This window comes from Sapajus apella, unplaced genomic scaffold (assembly GCF_009761245.1).
Source record: "Sapajus apella isolate SASKATOON/1434 unplaced genomic scaffold, GSC_monkey_1.0 scaffold16, whole genome shotgun sequence".
NCBI lineage: Eukaryota > Metazoa > Chordata > Mammalia > Primates > Cebidae > Sapajus > Sapajus apella.
In genome coordinates, this window is record NW_022436956.1 from 16,058,288 (window position 1) to 16,079,966 (window position 21,679).

Sequence of the window (21,679 nt, forward strand, 5' to 3'; positions counted from 1 at the left end):
GAAGTTGCCTGCTCAAGATCACTTGGTTTGTTTGTGGCAGACTCAGTTTTCTTGCTTCCTGGTCTTGCATTCTGTCCAATATCCTGTAGCAGCTTACCTGGTTCAAGTTCTGTATAAGATCACCAGTGACATAGAGTTTGCTAGGATCTACAAATCCCTGAAATGTGCCCACATTTCAGAACGAGAGAATTTTTTTTTATGTTGAAACACTTCTAAGACTTCCCCCTCCCACTGTTTCTTCTGGGGCAACAGTAAACACTTACTCAGCACTTCATTTACTTCTCACCCACAACCAAATGATAGCTATGATGATTGAAGTTCCATTTTACAGATGAGAAAACTGAGGCACTCAGAGGTTACCTAACTTGCCCAAGATCACACAGGTAATTAGAGGAGCTGGGACTCAAACCAAGGCAGGCAGTCTAGTTACAGAGTCCAAGCGCTGAACTCCATTATATCCTAGGAGAAGCCTGTTCCAGAAGGGGGAATGAAGACTTACCTGTACTAGTCTATTGACTTTTTTGCTACAGCTTCACACTCGAGCCTCCTGCCTCTTCCATCCCTTCTTCTCTGCAGGGACTTCTCAGCAGATCCACAATGTATGTCATCTACCCAACCTCATTATCTGGGCCCCTGTCTCTCATCCTCCCACTCCATCTCTGTCACAGCCTAGTTGCCCACTGCCTTTCAAAGGATAACCAGTTATCTAGTTTATAAACTTCAATTTGACTTTAATAAATTAAATTCCAAGCCATCACACAGCAATGGACATCATCATCGTCTCCCAACACACAGAAGTGCAGCCTCGCATGGCTTCATCATCAGTCTTTAAATAAAGCCCCTAAAGCCATCTCTCTGGGGAAGGCTTCCCACCAGGCTCCAGGCTCCCTCCTTCCCACAGAGCCACTGCTCACAGAGAAGGCATCAAGTACAAAAAAACGGTAATAAACGGGGAGGGAGGAATGAGGAGCAGGAGGGGAGGCAGGGAGGTGGGGAGTACCTGCCCCCCATCCCGAGCCGGCCCTGCTCTCTGTGAGCTGCCAACATTCTCAGAGGCAGACACTGGTGCTGGTCTGAGTGGGGACCTGAGGGAGGTGTGGGAGCCCCATCCCAAAGGGAATCACCCACCCTCCTAGGACAGAAAAGAAGGGTCACCTGGGAGAGATGCCCTCTAGCATCTGTTCACGGAGGGTCCTAAGCCACACATATAAATAGAAAAGAGAATAAATAAGGGAGGAAGGGTCAGCTGAAGAGCTGAGCACCCTGGGACTCTGCTCAGTGACCAAGCTCAGCAGGAGGCAAAGGCTTCTGGGGAATGCCTACACATGCCGGACAGGGCCCTCCTCTCCCCCCAGCCACCAGTCCCTCGTCCATGTCCTCGGCAACGGGTATCCACCTCTCATGGGCTTCCCGTTGCAAGTATCCTTCCAATCGGCCCCACGGCCCAGGGTGGACAGGGCTTCCTGGAGCCCAGAGGGCTTTCCTGGCCCAGGCGCTTGGGATCCAGGAAGGGGAATGGAAGGGGAGGCGGGGAATGGGCTGAGAATTCGTGCCCTTTCCTTGCGCAGGAGGTGAGGAGGGTCCTCAGAGCTGGGGGCTGGGGTTGCCATTGGCCTTGGGTTTGGATTTGAAGGAAAAGCGCTTGATAAGGCGGCGAGAAAAGCTGCCGGCCTTCTTTCGGACACTGGGCGTGGCTGTCGCGTTGGAGAGGTCATCGTGTGATTGGCTCAGGCCAGCTTCCTTCTGCCGAGGCCTCCGGCGGAAGATGAGCTTGGTGCCGCTGCGCAGGAAACTCACTGCAGGGGAAGAGGGGAAGCTGAGGCAGAGGGGCACGGGGTAGGGTGAGACGCGGGTCAGAGGCACGGCCGAGAGTGGAGGCATGGAGGATGTGGAACAGGATCAGTTCCGTGGCCCAGAAGCCAAACTTCCTCAGGAAAGAAAGCAGAAACATACTCCTCCATAAGGCTTCGTGAAAAAAAGAAAAAAGAAAGCGAAAGCAGAAACAAACATGTGCTTTATCCTTCCTGAGGCAAAGGTCGTGGTACTTGTGGGGATCTGTGTGCACTCCTAACTCCGCCCGCAAACGAAATGTCACGGGGCCGGCTGCTTTGTGTGGACAGACTGGGATTGGGCCTCTTTCTTATAGGAAGACAAAAGCTGCCAGAGTGTACTCCCACAAGCCTATAAATCATGGGGGGAAAAGTGGGTTAACACTGACTTGTTAACCGAATTCCAGGGTATGAGCAGGAAGTGATGCGTCTGGAAACTTCAAAGAGGTAAATTCAGAACGAGTATAATGAGCAAGGTGCTCACCCAGCAGGCTTTGGAGGTAGAAACCTCATTATCTCAAGAAGTGATGCAGGCTTAAAAAATAGATAGATCCGTGGTTGACAGACTCACTGGTGGAGGAATTAAAATGTTTTAGGGTAAGCCTCTCATCTTTTAAAGTTAGAAGAACTACCACCGCTGGTCACAGCCTGTCTTGCTGCCAGAGGGACAATCCTAGTGTTGGCCTGGGATAGGATTTCTTATACTCATGGGGGAAAGGGTGCAGAATGAAAGGGAAGAATTTTTCCTCTTGAGACAGGGTCTCACTCTGTCACCCAGGTTGGAGTGCAGTGGCACAATCACGGCTCACTGCAGCCTCAACCTCCCAGGCCCAAGGAATCCTCCCACCTCAGCCCCCTGAGTAGCTGAGATTACAAGTGTGTGCCACCATGCCCAGCCAATTTATTTGTATTTTTAGTAGAGACGGGGTCTCGTCATGTTGCCCAGGCTGGTCTCAAACTCCTGGACTCAAGTAATCCACCCACCTCGGCCTCCCAAAGTGCTGGCATGAGCCACCATGCCCAGCTTGGGAATAAATTTATATAATTTTTTTTTAAAGGGCAGGAAAACTGGCACTTAGACTCAGGAAGAAAGAAAAATAGAAGTAAAGGGAAATAATTTGGCATCCCTTCCTATCACAAGCCTGTCAGATCCAGGCCAGGAACCAAGGCAACAAGGTCCCCCCCCAGGCTAGCTTGGCTGAATTAGGCTGGCTACTCCAGCTATCTCTTAGGGGAGGAAGGAGAAGGCACGCTGGCTTAAGGTACCCCAGGTCATGATATGTGTATAAAAGAAGAGATGTGCTCTAGCATTTGTGTCAATAATAGAGAATAAGAAGAAGAAAAAAAGAAATGCGAGCACCCTGCCAGTGTCCCCCTACCTTTGTGATCCTTGAGGCTGCGGGTCTCCAGGGCACCAGTGGACCCCGTTTCCGACTCAACATCATCCACAGATGGTCTCTCAGAAATATCCGAACGGGTTGTCTCGTCTGCTTCCTGGATACTCGTGGGACTGGAGAGGGCATCTAGGGGTCCTGGGGACATGGCTGGTGGGTCTGAGGGAGGTGAAGAGGGACCTCCGCTGGTCCCTGCATCATCCTGCATTGAGGCTTCCAGGGATGCCGCATAGCCCAGGGATAGTGCCAACTCGTCCTGAGCAATGGGCACCTGGCAGGAGGGACAAGTTTTCATGGGCAGGAGTGACCCATTAGGGCTTTCTCCCCATCCCAGCTCCTCTCCCCAGAGCCCTGTTACCTTGGAAACACCAGAGATGATGAGAGTGCTGCGCTTGGTGGGTGTCTTCTTGGCCGCCCGCCCACTGGGCTCCGTCAGCTGGCGAATCGCTGTCTCTGCTACAGGGTCCAAGCCGTTGGAAAGATGGCTGTCCCCTGCGGGGGGGTGCAGAGGATGGATAACCTGACTTCTCTCTGGCTCTTTCTTGCATTCAAACTCCTCCTGTCCCACCCAGAGTACTTGTTGATGCTGGGGCACCAGGGCCAACCCACACTCATGCACCCCATTCCCCACTCACGGCTGCTGCTGTGGGAGGTATTGCTGGGGCCACTGCTCTCACTCAGCACAGTTGTCGTCTTCTCAGTCACCTCCACCTTGGACGGGGAGCGGGAGGGGGAGTCTGGTGGGTGGGGGAGGGTCAGTGAGCTGGGAGATGCTTCAGAGTGGCCCCCACCCCTACTGTCTTTGTTGAGATGCAGACTTTGGGTGACTCAGAGGGGAAGAATGATTAACGGGTGATTAATCACAAGGGTGATTAAGAAGATACCAGGGGACTAAAAGACACCCCAGGAGCCAATGGGAGTGTAGGAAAGTGCTGGGACCTGCTGAGGGTGTGGAGAGATGCTATGAAAATATAGAGGGAATGGGGGGGTACTGGGGTGCCCTGAGGTAGGGGCAATTCCATGGGGCCCCTATGATGGCAGAAGTGTCATGGGGGCCCACTGAGTGGGGCAGAAATGCCACAGAGGCCTCTGGGTTTGTTGGAGGACCCCAGGGGGTGCTGGAAGGCTGAGGGCAGAGGGATGGACAATTATGGTCAGCTGGGGCTAAGGACAGGGAAGGAAAGAGACCTGTGAAAAGCCAGAGGGAAAGATGGAAGGTGGGAGTGCAAGAGTCCTGTGTGAGGAGGGGCAGGAGGATCCAGAAGAGTGGCAGAGTGAGAGGAATTGTTGTGGAAATGGCAGGAGGTAGGGGAAAATTTGAGAGAGACAAAGATTGGCAGGATGATGTGGTAGGATTGCAATGGAATATCTGAAGACAGAGGAAGTTGGAATTAAGACTTTCTCTCCTCTTTCACTGTCCCGCCTTGGGTCTGCAGTCCCCGGCCCCTGGCTAGAGCTGGACTCCCAGGCTCCTTCTCTTTACCTAATTTGCCATCTATACGGGGCCGGGACTGGACGGTGGTGACTGTGGTGACAATGGTGCCATCGGGCATGATGGTCCGATCAAGCTCAATCTTCTTGGTAGGTGTGATGCTGGGGCGTGGAGTGGAGGAGGTGGGAGTACCCAGGTTCCGGGGAGAGCCCTCCTCGTACTGAAGCTGCCCACGGGTGGAAGAGAGAAGAGGCAGGGCCTCAGAGACTGCCCATCCCCTGTGTCCTCCCACCTCTCCCAGGGCTCAGCTTCTCACCTCCACTGCCATGGTGGCTGCTGGTCCCAGGGCTTTCCCTGGCCCTGGGGTGAGTGGGCACACCTGTTTTCGAGACAGCGGTCTGGAGGGGGAGCCCACAGGCAGTGTGGCCTGGCCTAGGAGTTCGGCTGGGGAAAGAGATGGCACTGTGAGCTGGGCCACGGCCAGGCACCACTCTGCACCCACCCAGGGGTATCCCTTCTGCCCCACACTCACTGTCTCCACAGCTGCTGCTCCTCAGCACTTTGAGGGTCAGCTCCCGGCTCTGGGGGCCCAGATCCCTGTGAGACAAGAGGAGATGGGGTAGGAAGGGGAAGATTTGCAAGCTGAACCCACCCTTGAGTGGATCACAGGCCAGAGGCAGAGAGCTGTGTACATAAATAAAATGGTACAAGTGCTCCAATAAGACTCTCCTACCCTCCAAACTCTCTCTTGTCCCAAGAGAAAGGGACAGGGCCCGAGTGAAAACCATGCTCCTCAGCTGCTCATTCAAATCCTCCCTGGCCCTGCTCCTCCTGTCCTGCCAGTCTCTCAATTGCAAACCACCCATTTTCATTTGCTCGAGCTCTTCCCTCTGCTGAGAATACTTTTACACTCTGATGAAATCCTACTCTTGTTCTAGGTGTGGTTTAAATGCCATCTCCTCCATGAAGCCTACTCTGATCCTTATTCTCTCACGGGAATTAATCCCTCCCCCACTAGGCACTCCAACAGCACATTATATAAACCTCAACTGGCGAGGTTGTACCATCTCCTTTATGTCCAACTGTCTCTGCCTCAAGCTTGTCGTTGACCCTGAGATGGGAGCTGTATCTTGGTCATGTCTGAATCCCTAAGACCCACACCAGGGCCTGGCATGCAATAGGGGCTCACACCAAAGGCTATGGAAAACAGAGCTGATTCTTGCAAGGACTGTGCTGGAAGGGTTTGATCCTCTCTGTTCTGGAGCATGGGGTCGGGGCAGGGTTACTCCTTACAGTGCCAGGTCTTCTGTCCACTCCACCTCGGGTCCAGCCCTTGCAGGCTTGGTCCACTTCTGCTGCATGGGGTTGTCAAGTTCAGCAACACAGCACAGTTCCTCGGTGCCTGTGAAGAACCAGAAGTTAGAAGACACTCAGATCAAAGATGGGAAGTCACTGTAGAATAAAGAGGCTGTACCCTTGGCAGAGGAGCAGAGAGCACCTGCAGCCAACCATAGCCTTGGCAGTCCCACAGCCACTTCTAGCTCTCACCTTCCAGCTCATTTCCCAAGTGAGATGCCCGAAGCTGCCGCAGGAATAACCGGGTAGGTCTGGGAATGGTTGGTTGGGTCTGGGGCATCATGGGTGTCTTCTCACTGGGTACCTAAGACCAGAAGAAGGTCCAAAGAGCAAGAATCCTGACATAGCACCCTGGGAACAAGGTGCATGCAAATCTTTTGCTTTGGGTGCCAACTCACCAGGCCTCCGGGGGCAGAGCAAGCCCTGAGGTTGACCATCATGGCTGGCTGGGTGCTGACTATGGCATCCTTGATCAGCTCCTCAATTGTTGAGAGCTCTACTTGTTCCTCACCTCTCTGCAGAGAGGAGAAGAGAACAGGGAGGTGGATACCCCAGCTGTGCCTCCCCTCCCTGTTTTGCCTCTTCTCTATCAGCCCTTCCTCCTTACCTCCCTGGCCTGCAGCTTGGGAAGCACCGTCAGGCTGAGATCTGGATGATCAGTGAAGACCCAGGATATGAGCAGCCCCTCACCAGGGATTTCCTCCAGGTTGACTTCCAACTACAGACAGGAACAAAGTGACTGGGCTGACTTGTCCCATTTCCCTTCCCCAAGGACTCCTAATTCCTGAGGACCCACCCTTCCTGAATTCCATCCCAGAGAGGAAACAAATGGAAGAAGCTGAGCTAATGGAACCGCCCCCTGCCCAACTCAGTTTCCCACATCCCCTTCTACCTGTGTTGGTGGCAGTGTCAGAGTGACGTGGTAGGTCTCCATGGAGATGGCAGCGGGGGACTGCTGGGTCACAGAGACTGGGAACCGCACCTCGTCAGCAGAGAGCTGGCAACGCAGCACCTGAGACCGGCGAGGTGGGTCAGATGTGGGGGAAGGGTGCTCACCCTGCTTTGTCCTGCCCTATAATAGTCCAGCAGAGACCCTTCCCACCTTCCACTTTCCTAGGGACTTCATGTTTTCAGGATCATAAATCCCTAAAAGAATCAGATAATGCCAAAGACTCCTCTCCCCAGAAAAATGCAGATACACACATCTAACATTTTGCACATAACTTCAATGGTATTCTCAGACTTCTGAAGCCAATCCTTAGATCCATAAAGCATTAACAAACTCCAGGTTAAGACCCTCTGGACTAAAGGGAACCCTTGGGGTCAGTCCTTCTTGGACCCCAAAGAGGGCAGTGCCCATCAGACCCTTACCATGGTATGCTCGGATTGGTCTACGCAGGTCACATGACTGACGCTGGCTCTGGGTGGAAGTTGGGGCACCTCCTCAAAGGCGATTTGGATGGAGCTCTGAGAGAGTAATGTGGGCACAGGATCAGGTCTCTGGAGCTGCCCCCCATAGAGCTGGCCTGCTCAGTTGCTGGCTGGACTCTGCCACTGCGGAGGCCTCAGCTGCAGGCTGGCTTCTGGCCCCTCCTTGGCTCAGGGCTTTAGGACAGGAGGTAGTTCCCTCAAAGCCTGCCTCTCCAAGGACCTGCGGCTGCTGGGAGCCACTGAGCAATGGGGAGCTAGTCCACCTCAGAGACTAGATCACCTTGGCTGAAGACCCCGGCTTCCTCCTGGAATACCAGGAGCTTCCTTCTTCTCCCCACCATCCCTTTTATCTCCCACCCTACCCCCTAAAAAAGTTGTACATAAAAAAAGTTAAGGTGCTAGTTGCCACCTACATATACTAGTTGGGCAGAGTGGGAAGCGGTAAGTCACGGTTAAAGGTGGTAGAGTCAACTTGTCCAAGATAAGAGCTGGAGAAATGAAGCTGAGCCTTCTTCCAAATAAATGGGATATGGAAGCTCAAGCGTATGACTCTTCGTATTCTTGGAGATGAAGACTAGCATGCCTTGGGGATCTGTACCAGGGGGACTGGGAAGAGATACAAGCTCAGAGGACTCAAGAGTCCAGGGGCCTGGCTAATTCCTCAAGGCAGATAGCAGGATGGTATTAGAGAGCAGAAAGCTGCTTAGATCTCAAAAGAGCTGCTCCCTAATTCTTCCACAGTAATGGAAGCAACCTACTCCAGCCCCACCAGGACAGTAGTGCAGACACAGAATTGAGGAAGGGGCACAGAATGGGCTGGCAACTCTTCCTGGGGTCTTGAGATGGAGAAAACAAATCCACAGGGTTCGTTTGCCTGGCAAACCAGGGGAAGCCAACTTCTTTGCTCTGGTAGCTGTCTCATTCAAAGACTAGACCAAGGAAGATAGGGAGATGGATGCTTGAAACCTCAATCTCCCCACCCCCTGCAAGGGAGGCCAATGTCCAGCTGAGTCAGCTATCCTGGGGAGTTGCTTCTGACCCAGGGACAAGGTACAGGGAGAGTTGGATGAAGAGGTGGCTTCAAGGTATAAACTGACAGATGCCATCTGGCTTTCAGTTGGCCAGCTGGGCAGAGGAAATAGAGCAATTTCTTGTGGCCATTTCTGTTTCCAGGCATCTAGGGAACTAGCAAAGTAAAGGCTCCAAACTGATGGTGGCTGGAATAGAGAACCCTCTGAGCAAGGAGCTGATGGACTGTGAGAGCAAAGATGGATTGCTGGGCCAGGATGGGAGGAAGCTCCAGAAAAGAGAGACTTCTACCTCCCACATTATCTCCGTCTCATGACCACGCTTCCTGCCCCACTTCCTGGGAGGCCAGATGCCCATGGTGCAATGGGAGGAAGTAGACTGGGCTGGTTTATGACTGACCCTCAAGGGACAGCTCCAAGCTCATCTACTGGTAAAGGTACTGTCAATCTGCTCTCCACCTGAACACTCCCCCACCCCGCAAGGAACCGTAGGCCAGCATGAAGGATGTATTTGACTGTGGCAGTGAAATTACTGTGGGGTAGGGGGGTGATTCAGGCTCCTTGGGGATCTGCCTGACCACACCAGGGATTTGGGGCATGAAATGTTAAATGGGTGTGATGGCATGAGAAGCAGACAAATTCCTTCTGCAGGTGCATCTGTCTCCCACGCCCCAACACAACCAGCACCCAGGCAAGGCGGAAGTGCCCTCAGGCACAGGGATTAGCGTTGCTATGAGAACAGCAACTTGTGCATGGGTTTGGAGCCAAAGAGTACTTTGCCCACAGAAATGGAGGTTTGGGGACCCAGTTGGATTTCTACAACCTCCAGCCTCAAAGGCACCCTTTTCTCTGTTCCGGGAGGGGAAGAGAAGCCATGGGGTTCCTCAGTTGATGCCCACCCCCATCCGCCCTCCTAACATGAGCAGTAAGTCTCTACTCTGAAAGGAAAAGCTGAAGGGACCACCCAGGCGCTTGGTCCAACTCACCCCGTCCCTGCAGGCCTGTTCGTTCAGCGCTCGCACCCAAGCCCGCTGCCAGTTCTCCCGGAAAGACTTGAAGGCGAAGAGTGACGCCAGGAGGCCTCGGACTCCAGGCTCCTCGGGGGCGCCAGCCCGAGTCGCCCGCAGCCGCAGCAACGAGCGCCACACGCCCAGCTCCCGCAGGGAACCCACGGGTTCCCCGGCTAAGGCGGGTCCCCGGCCCCTGTCCCTCCGGGCCCGCGCCAGCCACAAGCCTCGGGCATACTGCAGCAGCCAGGCGAACACCGTGAGCAGCGAGGCGGCGAAGAGGATCAGCAGGGCCGCCCAGCCCACGTCCCGCTGCCCCCAGCCCGGATCCATGCTCCGCGCGGGCTCCGGTCCCGGTCCCGTCCCGGCTGGGGCTCAGTCGCCGCCCCGGGGGAGCATGGCCCGGGCTGGCCGCGGGACGAGGGCGGGCTCCCCCGGGGCTGGGGGCGCGGGGTCGGGGGCTCTCCGCGGCTGAGTGCCCAGGACTAGTGGGTGCCACAGAGCGAGGAGAGGAGGTCCTCGGGGGTCGCGACGTCGGGGTCTCTGTCTCCGTGGCCGGTGTCCCTCCTAGCTTGGTCTGCAGCCGGACCCCAGTTAGTCGCTGGCCAGTGCCCGATTCCTCCTACGGTGCGGGGCCCGCCAGACCCAGGAGGGGACTGGTCTGCAGGGACGCGGGGGCTCGCGGGCCGGCACCGGCTCCGGGAGGGCTGCGTGCGCAGAGCTGACACTGACAACATCGCTGGTGCCCCGCCCCCACCCGCCCTTAAAGGAGCCGCACCCGGGCCGGGTGGGGCCAGGCCAGCCTGGCGTTCCCTCGCTTGAGGAGGGCGGGAGGGCTAGCTGCGAGCCGAGGAGGTTCCGGGGTTGAAAATAGGCGGGATCTTTGATCATCTCGCCCCATCCTGCGATCGCGGTGCTCCCACACAGCTCTCAGCTCACGGCAAGAGTAACTTCACTTACCTAAGATGCTGCCTTTGCTTTCCCCTGTTATTGTTAGATTTCTACAGGTCAGGCGCCTGTGAGGTTAAGAAGGAGGTGACCCCTTTGGAAATCACCGCCCCCTTCTCCCAACACCCCCAGACTCAGCGACTTCTAGCTTCTCATTTCCCGGGGAAAGCTAGGCCCAGGGTAAGGAGGTGCAGAGCATCCCTCCCAGACAAAAGTGTCTGGCAGAGGTCCAGCTGATGTCAACAGAGAGAAAGCAGAACCTGAAGCTGGGAGAGGTTGAGAATAGAACAGGGAATATTGAATTCCCTCCACCACCATCACCCTCCTTCCTCTTGGAGCTTGGACCCAGAAACAGCCCCATTAACCTCCTTGCTCGTGTAGGTTTGTTCCGGAGATTCCCAAGCCCAGGCTGTGTGTCTGTTTTTAAAAATAATGTATTTCCATAGTAACAGCTCCTGCCTATGGAGCACGTGTAGAGGGGGTGGTAATGACAGGGGAGCTGGCAGTGTAGCACTGGACTATCAATAGATTCAGACACAAGACCTTGGCATTACAAGTATGTGATATCCCAAGAACTGGTGTTGTAGGTACACTGCCCAACCTCTGACCTCAGGAGCCATCTTTTCCTAGAGGCAAGGAATTGATTCAACCTCTGCAGGACTGGGGCTCTTCAGTGCTTGGTGAGGACAGGGGAAGGAAATGCCAACAAAGGTATTCAAAGGAATCCTGGGGAATTCACATTCTCCCAAGAGCCCCTTCTTCACACATATGGGAGTGTCTTTGGCACACAGTCCCTTTCTTAAAGAGGTGGATGGAAAGGGGTTAAGTGTCTTTCTCCCCAGTCCAAGTCATTTTCTGAGGAATGAGCACATGACAATAAGAGAAATAAACAATGACTTCTAAAGTGTAGGGCTGCAGGGCTAGACAGAACCTGACAGGTCAGCAACAGGTTTGTCTGAGCCACAGGAGGTGGTGGGGTAGCCTGGGGCTCCCTGGATTTCCCTATAAGGAATGATGGGGAAAGGTGGGCATGAATGAGGTAACCTCCTATGGCCCTGCCCATGCATTATCACTGGACTGCCATAACAGTGGAAATTCCTAGAATCTGGGTTTCTAATCTCAAAGGGAGAAGACATGAAATCAAGGGAGGGGAGAACTCAGGGCCAGAATCCAGGGATGCAGGAGGAAGCTGTCGGGCAGAGCAGCTAGGGTTAAGGGAGCAGGTTATGCAGGAAGTTGTCCAGCTAGAAAGTTTCTCTATGAAGACCCTCTTCCCAGAAGAATCCTTCAGGAACCCTCAGATCTCCCAATAATCTCCGTTCTCTGACTTCTTTTATTTATTCCCTCAACTCCTCCACTGAGTGCTTGGTCCTATGCTGCCAGATACTGCTTCACAATTCAGTCTTACATGAGTCTCCCTAGTTACTCCTCTTTTTTTTTACAGAGAGTCACTGTTGCCAAGGCTGGAGTACAGTGGTGCAATCTCAGCTCATGGCAACCTCCACCTCCCGGGTTCAAGCAATTCTCCTGCCTCAGCTTCCCAAGTAGCTGAGACTACAGGCATGCACCAACACACCTGGCTAATTTTTGTTATTTTTAGTAGAGATGGGGTTTCACCATGTTGGCCAGGCTTGTCTCAAACTCCAAACCTCAGGTGATCCTCCTGCCTCGGCCTTCCAAAATCCTGGGATTATAGGCGTGAGCCACCACACTCAGCCTAGTCCTCCCTCTTTCATCCATTACTTAGACCTCTAGCACTTACTTCATTCTGCCGTAGAGTCTAGCTGATTGTTTATATGTCTGCATCTTCCATTCATCAGGAAGCTGCCTAGGGGTGGGAACCATGCCTTAGTCATCTCTCTTCCCTCAAATTCAACCAAGATGCTCTAAATATGCTGAAGTAGGCTCCTTGGGGACAAGCAATTGCATTTATATCAGTTCATCCTCCACAGTACTGAAGAGCTTCCTATGCACATAGTAGGGATTAACAAACTTTGTAATTTTTTGTTTTGAGATGGGGTTTCACCATATTGGCCAGGCTGGTCTCAAACTCCCAACCTCAGGTGATCTGCCCGCCCCGGCCTCCCAAAGTGCTGGGATTACAGGCGTGAGCCACTGCGCCCAGCCCAAACTTTGTAATTTTAAGAAGTCTAACAGAAAATCCTCAAATATACTTTGAGAATTTCTATCTTTTGAAACATCATTCATGTCATGCCAGTGGAATGTCAAATCCTAGGGCTTGCTTTTAGTTAACAACTGTTTTTTCTAGACTAAAAGGGGAGAGGTAGGAGGAAAAGGGGAAAAAGAGTGATTCAGCTGCCTGGACAGAGCCACAGATAGGGTCCTGCAGATGTCACAGCCCCAGACTATCCAGAGGGGTCTCATTGTCTTTTGAGCACTATGAAACATTTTTGGAACAGACTTTGTCTAGCAATCAGATTTAGTGGATTGGCCTTGCTCATTGGGAGGCACTCAGTGCTTCTTAGAAGAGATGCACATCTCAAACACTGCTCAGTCCATGGCTGCTGACAAGTCAGCTGGTTTGTGAATCCTAGGGCCTGCTTCAGCATTCCGGCAATTGCTTTGAATTTTTATGAGGAAAGGCACACAATTTCAGGTGACGCCAAAAGTCACGTGTTTGTTTCTCCTTCTGATTAGTCTGATAATCAACTGGGCTTTTACCATCATGGGAACAAAAATACTCAGATTATATGACAAGTATCTTAGTAACCATTTTCTGATGGCCACATGTGTATGTGGGTGATTAATCCTTAATGTCTCTTCCCTTGATTATGTCCTCCTGCCCTCCCCAGGAGGGTGGTGGTAGCGAGAGCTAATGATCTCTGGAGAAGAAAGAGACAAAGCTTCCCAATAGCAGACCGGGAAGGAAGATGTATTAGGCTTGGCTTCCTATTAAAAAAGGAAATAGATACAGACTGGCTCTCAGACCTCCAGGGAGTCTCAGCATACTCATCATCAACAAGATAACTGAATGCTGCCTCCTCTGGGATCCCACAAGCTCCTCCTTTCCACCTGCTTCTGGCGTCTCACTGTCGCCGTGTTTGAAAGGCACTTCTACTCTTATAATCTACTGAAATGATACTTCTCTTCCTCAAGACCACTTACCCTGGTCACAACTGATTGCCCCCTCCATAGGCACCGATTGCCCTCAGTGCTTCTTTCAGACTCAGCCTCATTATGTGTGATGATGCCTTCCTCGTACACAGATATCTGTGTTCCCAGCCCCATGGGAACACCCTGTGGAAAACACTTGCCTCCTGGGAGTTTCTAGTTTAAGAGGGGCACGTGTGCATAGACAGAACACACACACAGAAAAATAATAGCAGTGTTAAGTACTCAAAATTTAGTAGAATACTAGCAAGGAAATTACAGAAATTTATGTGTTTTATACATATCTGCGTTTTTGTTATTGTTAATTCGAGCCATTTTCAAGTAGAAAAGCCAATTCACATCTGGGTTTTTTGTTTTTGTGTTTATTTTGAGACAGAGTTTCCCTCTGTTGCCCAGGCTGGGGTGCAGTGACATGATCTCTGCTCACTGCAACCTCCACATCCCGGGTTCAAGCTATCCTCCCACCTCAGCCTCCTGAGCAGCTGGGATTACAGGCATGTGCCACCACATCCAGCTAATTTTTGTATGTTCAGTAGAGACAGGGTTTCACCATGTTGGCCAGGGTGGTCTTGAACTCCTGACCTCAAGTAAGCTACCCACCTTGGCCTCCCAAAGTGCTGGGAATGCTGGGATTACAGACGTGAGCCACTACACCCAGCCTCACATCTGGTTTTTAGGGAAAGAAGAAACTATTTTCAGCTTAAAAAACGTCAACATGACCCTGACTTCTGGAACATGCTGTAGAGGGAAGAGTGGACAAAGTGCTCAGCTATTGGAGTCCTTTCCCTAACTCACTAGTGGTGATTTCATGTCTGACAACAGAAATCATGTGCTGCCTAAGAGCCTGTGCAGGAATGAAAGGTGATAAAGATGCTGGTGAATTGGCTGGACTGGGTGACTCACGATTGTAATCCCAACGCTTTGGGGGGCCAAGGTGTGCAGATCACCTGAGGTCAGGAGTTCAAGACCAGACTGACCAACATGGAGAAACCCCGTCTCTATCAAAAATACAAAGTTAGCTGGGCGTGGTGGCGTATGCCTGTAATCGCAGCCACTCGGGAGGCTGAGGCAGGAGAATCTCTTGAACCCGGGAGGCACAGGTTGCAGTGAACCAAGACGGCGCCATTGCACTCCAGCCTGGGTAATAAGAGCGTAACTCCGTCTCAAAAAAAAAAAAAAAAAAAAAAAAAAAGATACTGGTGAATTGTTTGCAGGGGCACAGGCCAAGCAAAATGCATAGTGATCTGCAGGAAAAAAACTGACTGTGAGTTCCTCAGGCTTACAGGAAGCCAGTTGTGAGTCTGATTTCTCTGCCTCCTCAGCTCTTTCCAGAGCCTTGAAATCTCCATCTCCTCCTTATGGGAGCTTGGTACAATGCAGTGATCCAGGACCAAGCAGAAGTCTCGAGTTACCCAAGACCTGAGGGTACTCACAATCCCTCACTGAAGTGCTGAGCTCGGTTGCCGGGCAACTAACTGCTACAGTTGGGGCAGAAAGTGAGTGAGATGTTGAGAAAAAAATACCAGCATCGAAGACAAGAAAAACAGAGTGGGAGGGGCTTTTCCTTTTTTCTTTTTTTGAGGCGGAGTTTCGCTCTTATTACCCAGGCTGGAGTGCAATGGCGCGATCTCGGCTCACCGCAACCTCTGCCTCCTGGGTTCAAGCAATTCTCCTGCCTTAGCCTCCCGAGTAGCTGGGACTACAGGCATGCGCCACCATGCCCAGCTAATTTTTGTATTTTTAGTAGAGACGGCGTTTCACCACGTTGACCAGATGGTCTCGATATCTTGACCTCGCGATCCACCCGCCTCGGCCTCCCAAAGTGCTGGGATTATAGGCGTGAGCCACCGCGCCCGGCCTGGGAGGGGCTTTTCAAGGATCTACGCTTTAGAGTTTACACCATCCTTCCAAATCTTAGCTGCGTTTCCGGGAACTGAGCTGTGTTTACCTTGGCTTCCGATTACCTTGGCAACAAGTTTCCTGCAAGGAACAGGCGCAGCTCCACATCCTCGAACCTGCTCCCCACCCCCTGCCTTTCAATAGCCGTCTTCCTGGAGCCGGAGGCCTCCCAGATTAAGGGCGGGGTACTGGCCCTTTAGACTTGACCTACGAAGGCGGACGGAGCTAAAACTGACGTCAACCCGAATGTGAGCGGTGTCAGACACGTGGTACAAGGAGGCATTCATCTTGGAACAGGGCAACTGGCATTTCGGCTCTGGAAGTATCTTTAACATAATGTTAGGGAAGCATCTGTTCTTGGCTGCCTTTCTTTAATTGCTTTTCCAATACTCTCGCGATGATTCCACTCTCGAACAAAGGATGAAATTATAGAATCATACTTCTCTTCCACCCCCACCTCCACACTCTAGTGCCCATATTAAAAATGGCGGCCGCCGCCTTCCGCAGTGATAGTTGTTCAGCGAATAAGATCCGGGCGGAAACAGTAGGTAGGCAGGTGCAGCGAGGCAGAACCTAGGTTGCTTTAGCGAGGTTTTCGGGGGTCCCGAAGGCGGCTCAAGTCAGAGTTGTTGGGTTTTGCTCAGATTGGTGTGGGAAAAGCCTGCCTGTGGGGAGCGGCCACTCCATACCGCTGAGGCCTCAGGACTGCTGCTCAGCTTGCCCGTTACCTGAGGAGGCAGCGGAGCCGGGCCCCTGACCGGTCACCATGTGGGCCTTACCGGAATTGCCCATGCCGCTGCTGGTGAATTTGATCGTCTCGTTGCTGGGATTTGTGGCCACAGTCACCCTCATCCCGGCCTTCCGGGGCCACTTCATCGCTGCGCGCCTCTGTGGTCAGGACCTCAACAAATCCAGCCGACAGCAGATGTGAGCAGCCGTATACGGGTCCGGGCAGGAGGCAAGGGCTAAGGGCTAAGGAAGGAGTAGCCAGGGTGGGGGCGGGGACCAGGGTGCTAGACCATTCGTGGAGACTCAGAACTAACCCAGACAGCCTGGGACTCAGAGAGGTGATGGGCAGAACTTACTGCATTGGGGAAGGGATGGGTAGGGACCCTTGAGTGTTTAGGGACTCTAAGAGTGGTGCTCTCCCCCTTCCGCCCCCCTCACCACTTCCCAAAGTAAAGAACTGGGAATGAGAAGATCACTTTGGGTTATGGTAATATCTGCACTAGTGAGTGACCACGCCCCCTTTCCTCCCCGCCTCCCCTCGCCTCCTTGCTGCTGGGCCACAGCCCAGAATCCCAGGGAGTGATCAGCGGTGCAGTTTTCCTTATCATCCTCTTCTGCTTCATTCCTTTCCCCTTCCTGAACTGTTTTGTGAAGGAGCAGTGTGAGGCATTCCCCCACCATGAAGTAAGTGGGTTCATGGGGGTGGTTGCTTGTGGCTGGGATCTGGGAGGTACCTGAGAGAATTGGGGTTATTTGGGCTTGGGGGGAGGGGCTAAGAAATGATCAGAAAAGACAGGAATTCTTAAAAGGTGGAATGGGAGCAGGCTTGAGTCATGGACCGCCCGAGCCTCCCCCAGTTTGTGGCCCTGATAGGTGCCCTCCTTGCCATCTGCTGCATGATCTTCCTGGGCTTTGCGGATGATGTACTGAATCTGCGCTGGCGCCATAAGCTGCTGCTACCCACAGCTGCCTCACTACCTCTCCTCATGGTCTATTTCACCAACTTTGGCAACACGACCATCGTGGTGCCCAAGCCCTTCCGCCCGATTCTTGGCCTGCATCTGGACTTGGGTAAGTAGTCCTGCCACTGCTGCTCCTATGGCACCTACTTCAGGGCACCCTTCCTGGTGCTCCACATTCTCCTCCAAGTGTTCCTTTTCTGTCTTTGTGCCTGCCCAGATCCTTTTCGGTGACCCTTCATCTTACCCTCTGTCCTCACCACTTTTCTCAAATTCTTAAATCCTCTTCCCCTAGGTGGCACTACTTCTTTTCCTACCATGTCTCCCCCCAGGAATCCTGTACTATGTCTACATGGGGCTGCTGGCAGTGTTCTGTACCAATGCCATCAATATCCTAGCAGGAATTAACGGCCTAGAGGCTGGCCAGTCACTAGTCATTTCTGCTTCCATCATTGTCTTCAACCTTGTAGAGTTGGAAGGTAGGTGGAATTGAGGGTGGGGCGACAGAAGTCTTAGTGTTAAAGGTGTGGCCTGAAATATAGCTTTGGGAAACTCAGAAAAAAAAAATATGTTTAGTAATTATAAAAGATAAAGGAAGCTACTTACTTTGCAAATAACAATGTAGATTTATTAAAAGTGAGAAAGAAAAATAGCAGCCCCATCATTTATAGCTGGATTGACACTAATAGCTTGATTATGATCTTCTCCCATTGAATATAAAGTTTCACAGAACCCCAACATTACACATGGTCACTCTGTGACCATAATGGAGTGAGACCAAAACTAGACCTCTCCCTCTATAATCGTGTTTGAGTACAGACGAAATCACAAGATCACTGAGCAACCCACAAAATGGCCAAGATCCCTTCTCTCGGCTAACATTAGCAACTGCTGCTGCTGCTTTCCAGTAACAACTCAGTTCCTACCACTTTTTTTTTTTTTTTTGAAACAAGGTCTCCCCCTCTGTTGCCCAGGCTAGAGAGTGGTGGCGTGATCTTAGCTCACTGTATCCTCCGACTCAAATGATCCTCCTGCCTCAGCTTCTCGAGTAGCTGGGACTACAGGCATGTGCCACCACACCTGACAAATTTTTGTATTTTTTGTAGAGACAGGGTTTCACCATGTTACCTAGGCTGGTCTTGAACTCCTGGGCTCAACTGATCTGCCAGCCTTGGCCTCCCAAAGTGCTGGGATTACACTTTTGAGCTCCTGTGCCCAGCCAGTTCCTGCCACTTCTTAAACATTAAAATGCTTGATCATAGAATTACTTCTGCTTTTTAACAGTCTAGAGCAAAACTCTACTTTCTTTCATCCTCTCCCAAAATACTCAAAACAAATCCTACTACAAGCCCCTCCTAACACTGTCTTACTGAGACATTCTGTGGTTCTCAGTGGCACGTGGTTTCTGAAATCTCCCTTTTTACAAGTCATTAAACCTAGCTTTGAACTATAGATGCGTTTCTAGTGGTCTTTGGCTGATGAACATCAACAAGTGCTTATTAAAGCTAAGTACTTTTTAAACACTGTCTTATTTAAATCTTATAATGGTTCTATGTGGCAGATGTTATAATCAGCCCTATTTTACAGATGGGAAAACAGGCTTAGAGAAGTTAAATATGTGATGATCAAGATCAACGTCATACAGCTAAGAAGTTAAGTTGGTATCCAAACTTATGTCAGAATGGTCTAAACCAAATTTAAGACAGTAACTGGTTTAGGAAGGCTTCATGAGAGAGGTAGAATATTGGGAGTTGTCTTGGGTGACATAAAAGGGGTATTGAGTTCTTGAAAGTGACTTGGGTGAGGTAGATGATACAGCTATAAACAGAACTTAGACAAAAATAGGATCAAGGTATTCAGGGGAAGTGGGTATTAACTTTTCCTTCTTTCTTCCTTGCTTCCAAAGGTGATTGTCGAGATGATCATGTCTTTTCCCTCTACTTCATGATACCCTTTTTTTTCACCACTTTGGGATTGCTCTACCACAACTGGTAAGTAGGCCTTGGATTAGGGGGGCAACTACCTGAACACATGGTAAAGATGGTCCTTATCATAACCCACCTTGTGGTGGAGAGGCTAAATCTGTGCATACCTCTGTGGAGTTTTCCGCATCTTCAGTTGATCATATTCTGAAATTTCTCTCTACCCAGCAGTAGTTTGGGATGAGTGCGTGGAGGCCCCAGGAACAGATGAATTCAGGGCCTTGGATCCTGCAGAATTGCTGCGCAACTGGAGTCTCCTCTGAGTCAGAACTAGGGTCAGGGCCAGTCCAGTGCCCACAGGGTGTGATGTGAGAGAAAGGGTTGGTAGTGCCTCTTGCCACTGGCTCAGATCCTCTCCCCCACACAGGTACCCATCACGGGTGTTTGTGGGAGATACCTTCTGTTACTTTGCTGGCATGACCTTTGCCGTGGTGGGAATCTTGGGACACTTCAGCAAGACCATGCTACTATTCTTCATGCCCCAGGTGTTCAACTTCCTCTACTCACTGCCTCAGCTCCTGCATATCATCCCCTGCCCTCGCCACCGCATACCCAGGTAGCCACTTTGGGGCTTGAAATGGACATCATAGCCTTTTCACTTGGGATATCTAATGCAAGCCTATACATTTGCTGTGCAAAGGGAGTAGGCCCAAACAAGGACTATTTCCATGTGAGTAGCCCTTTATAACTTACAAAGCACATTTACTTGCATAATCTGATACTCACAGTGGTTCTGATAGCAGTAAGCAGCTATCAGAAATAGATCTCAGGTTGACTCCACCTTCAATACTTTTCCTATTAATTAGCTACAGGGAGGAGGGTTCAAATAGTGGCCCAGTCACATGAAGCTATCTTCCCCCTGCAGACTCAATATCAAGACAGGCAAACTGGAGATGAGCTATTCCAAGTTCAAGACCAAGAGCCTCTCTTTCTTGGGCACCTTTATTTTAAAGGTAACAGGGTAACAAGGAGGTAAGGCCCTAGGTTGCCATCCTGACCTTGAGGAATGGGGAACTTAGGCCTACATCAGATCCAAGGGGAACTTGGAAGCATTAAACAGAGCCACATTCCTGAAGCATAGGTATTAGCTGAAGTTCTCTTCACCTCTGGCCCCTTCAGGTGGCAGATAGCCTCCGGCTGGTGACAATCCACCAAAGTGAGACTGAGGATGGTGAATTCACTGAATGTAACAACATGACCCTCATCAACTTGCTACTTAAAATCTTTGGGCCCATACATGAGAGAAACCTCACATTGCTCCTGCTGCTGTTGCAGGTGAGGATGGGGATAGGGTTTACTTCTCCTTGTCCCCCTTTCTTCATGATTCTTACTCCAGCCTATTTCTCCTTGCAGATCCTGGGCAGTGCCGTCACCTTCTCCATTCGATACCAGCTCGTCCGACTCTTCTATGATGTCTGAGTCCCTTGATCATTGTCCTTTACCTCACAGTCTCTAGGATTCCTCACTCAGGCTGACCTCTCCCTGGACCAAGACTGCCTCCTGGCCAAGGCGTCTCACTTTTCATGCTCCTCCAGATTTTGTTCTCAGCATTTTCCTTTCCCTGTGATCACTGGCATCCTGGGCGTTTCTTGTCCTCTACTGACGACTGATTGGACTTTGCCTATGGCCTCCTGCAACTTGCCACTCTCTCCCTCTCCATCCCATCTTTGCAGCCTCATAGGGTGGGATGCAGCAGTTTTTTTTTTTTTCTTTTTTTTTTTGCAGTTATCCACACTCAAATTTCAGAGTCCTGACTTTCAAGGAACTGCTGGTCTTTGGGATAGAACTTAGGCCAGGGCTAGGGACACAGGCTCCAAGGTGACATGTCATTTGATTGTAAATTAAGTGTTCTGATTAGTAAGAGCTGAGCAGGGGGCCACATGCTCCCAATGGAGACAATAAAGTGTTGTCTTTTTCTTATTGTTCCTGTAGGTCTATTTCCTATATGGGCATTTTTGGATAGATTGAGAGGGTTGGTGAGAGTACTTCCTCCAACAGGATGCCTATCTCTCTCCCTTGCATAATATGATACTCAGAGTGGTTCTGATAGCAGTAAACAGCAGAGCCAGAAACAGATCTCAGGTTGACTCCACCTTAATTAGCCACGGAGGAGGGTTCAAATAGTGGCCTCCTCTCTCCTTTCTTCTTCTAGCAAGACATGAACAGAACTGAGACCAAACAGAACACGTTGAATAAATATTGAAATCCTGGCTGGGCATGGTGGCTCATGCCTGTAATCCCAGCACTTTGGGAGGCTGAGGCAGATGGATCACGAGGTCAGGAGTTTGAGACCAGCCTGGCTAATATGGTGAAACCCCGTGTCTACGAAAAATACAAAAATTAGCCAGATGTGGTGGTGTGCGCCTGTAGTCCCAACTACTCTGGAGGCTGAGGCAGGAGAATTGCTTGAGCCTGGGAGGCGGATGTTGCAGTGAGCCAAGATGTGCCACTGACTCCAGCCTGGGCAACAGAGCCAGACTCTGTCTCAAAAAAAAAAAAAGAAAAAAAGAAATCCTGATACTTCAGGTGGCATGGAGGGCCACAAGATTGACG

The 21,679-nt window shown here is 51.3% G+C and overlaps 2 protein-coding genes across 5 annotated transcripts; one reads left to right on the plus strand and one right to left on the minus strand.

Moving 5' to 3' along the window:
• Positions 1–708: 708 nt before the first annotated feature.
• Positions 709–11,079, minus strand: C2CD2L (C2CD2 like). 2 transcript variants are annotated; one of them, XM_032285236.1, is made up of 14 exons: positions 9,457–11,079; positions 7,383–7,478; positions 6,904–7,023; positions 6,628–6,729; positions 6,410–6,526; positions 6,204–6,315; positions 5,949–6,057; positions 5,188–5,252; positions 4,972–5,099; positions 4,707–4,881; positions 3,859–3,960; positions 3,582–3,715; positions 3,209–3,494; positions 709–1,796 (listed from the first exon to the last, which is right to left on the minus strand). In XM_032285236.1, the coding sequence occupies exons 1-14, from the start codon at positions 9,808–9,810 to the stop codon at positions 1,585–1,587; spliced, it is 2,112 nt and encodes a 703-aa protein (XP_032141127.1). In that variant the 5' UTR covers positions 9,811–11,079; the 3' UTR covers positions 709–1,584. The 2 variants fall into 2 exon arrangements, with proteins under 2 accessions (XP_032141127.1, XP_032141126.1); XM_032285235.1 differs by having other exon boundaries at positions 6,619–6,729; positions 9,457–10,075.
• A 4,360-nt stretch (positions 11,080–15,439) lies between these two features.
• On the plus strand, positions 15,440–21,051 carry DPAGT1 (dolichyl-phosphate N-acetylglucosaminephosphotransferase 1). Of its 3 annotated transcripts, XM_032285238.1 has the most exons (9): positions 15,449–16,383; positions 16,749–16,869; positions 17,043–17,256; positions 17,477–17,623; positions 19,051–19,135; positions 19,494–19,682; positions 19,992–20,079; positions 20,246–20,401; positions 20,480–21,051. In XM_032285238.1, exons 1-9 carry the CDS (start codon positions 16,223–16,225, stop codon positions 20,543–20,545), a joined length of 1,227 nt encoding a protein of 408 aa, XP_032141129.1. In that variant the 5' UTR covers positions 15,449–16,222; the 3' UTR covers positions 20,546–21,051. The 3 variants fall into 3 exon arrangements, with proteins under 3 accessions (XP_032141128.1, XP_032141131.1, XP_032141129.1); XM_032285237.1 differs by having other exon boundaries at positions 15,440–16,383; positions 20,246–21,051; XM_032285240.1 differs by lacking the exon at positions 16,749–16,869 and having other exon boundaries at positions 15,441–16,383; positions 20,246–21,051.
• The last annotated feature ends 628 nt before the right edge of the window (positions 21,052–21,679 follow it).

Excerpts from the sequence above, each read along its gene's own strand:
- DPAGT1 (XM_032285237.1), top strand. The coding sequence starts at position 16,223 with ATGTGGGCCTTACCGGAATTGCCCATGCCGCTGCTGGTGAATTTGATC. Across the intron at positions 16,384-16,748 it reads AAATCCAGCCGACAGCAGAT|CCCAGAATCCCAGGGAGTGA; the intron begins GTGAGCAGCCGT and ends GCTGGGCCACAG. Across the intron at positions 16,870-17,042 it reads AGGCATTCCCCCACCATGAA|TTTGTGGCCCTGATAGGTGC; the intron begins GTAAGTGGGTTC and ends AGCCTCCCCCAG.
- C2CD2L (XM_032285235.1), bottom strand. The coding sequence starts at position 9,810 with ATGGATCCGGGCTGGGGGCAGCGGGACGTGGGCTGGGCGGCCCTGCTG. Across the intron at positions 7,479-9,456 it reads AACAGGCCTGCAGGGACGGG|AGCTCCATCCAAATCGCCTT; the intron begins GTGAGTTGGACC and ends TTACTCTCTCAG. Across the intron at positions 1,797-3,208 it reads CAGCCTCAAGGATCACAAAG|TGAGTTTCCTGCGCAGCGGC; the intron begins GTAGGGGGACAC and ends CTTCCCCTGCAG.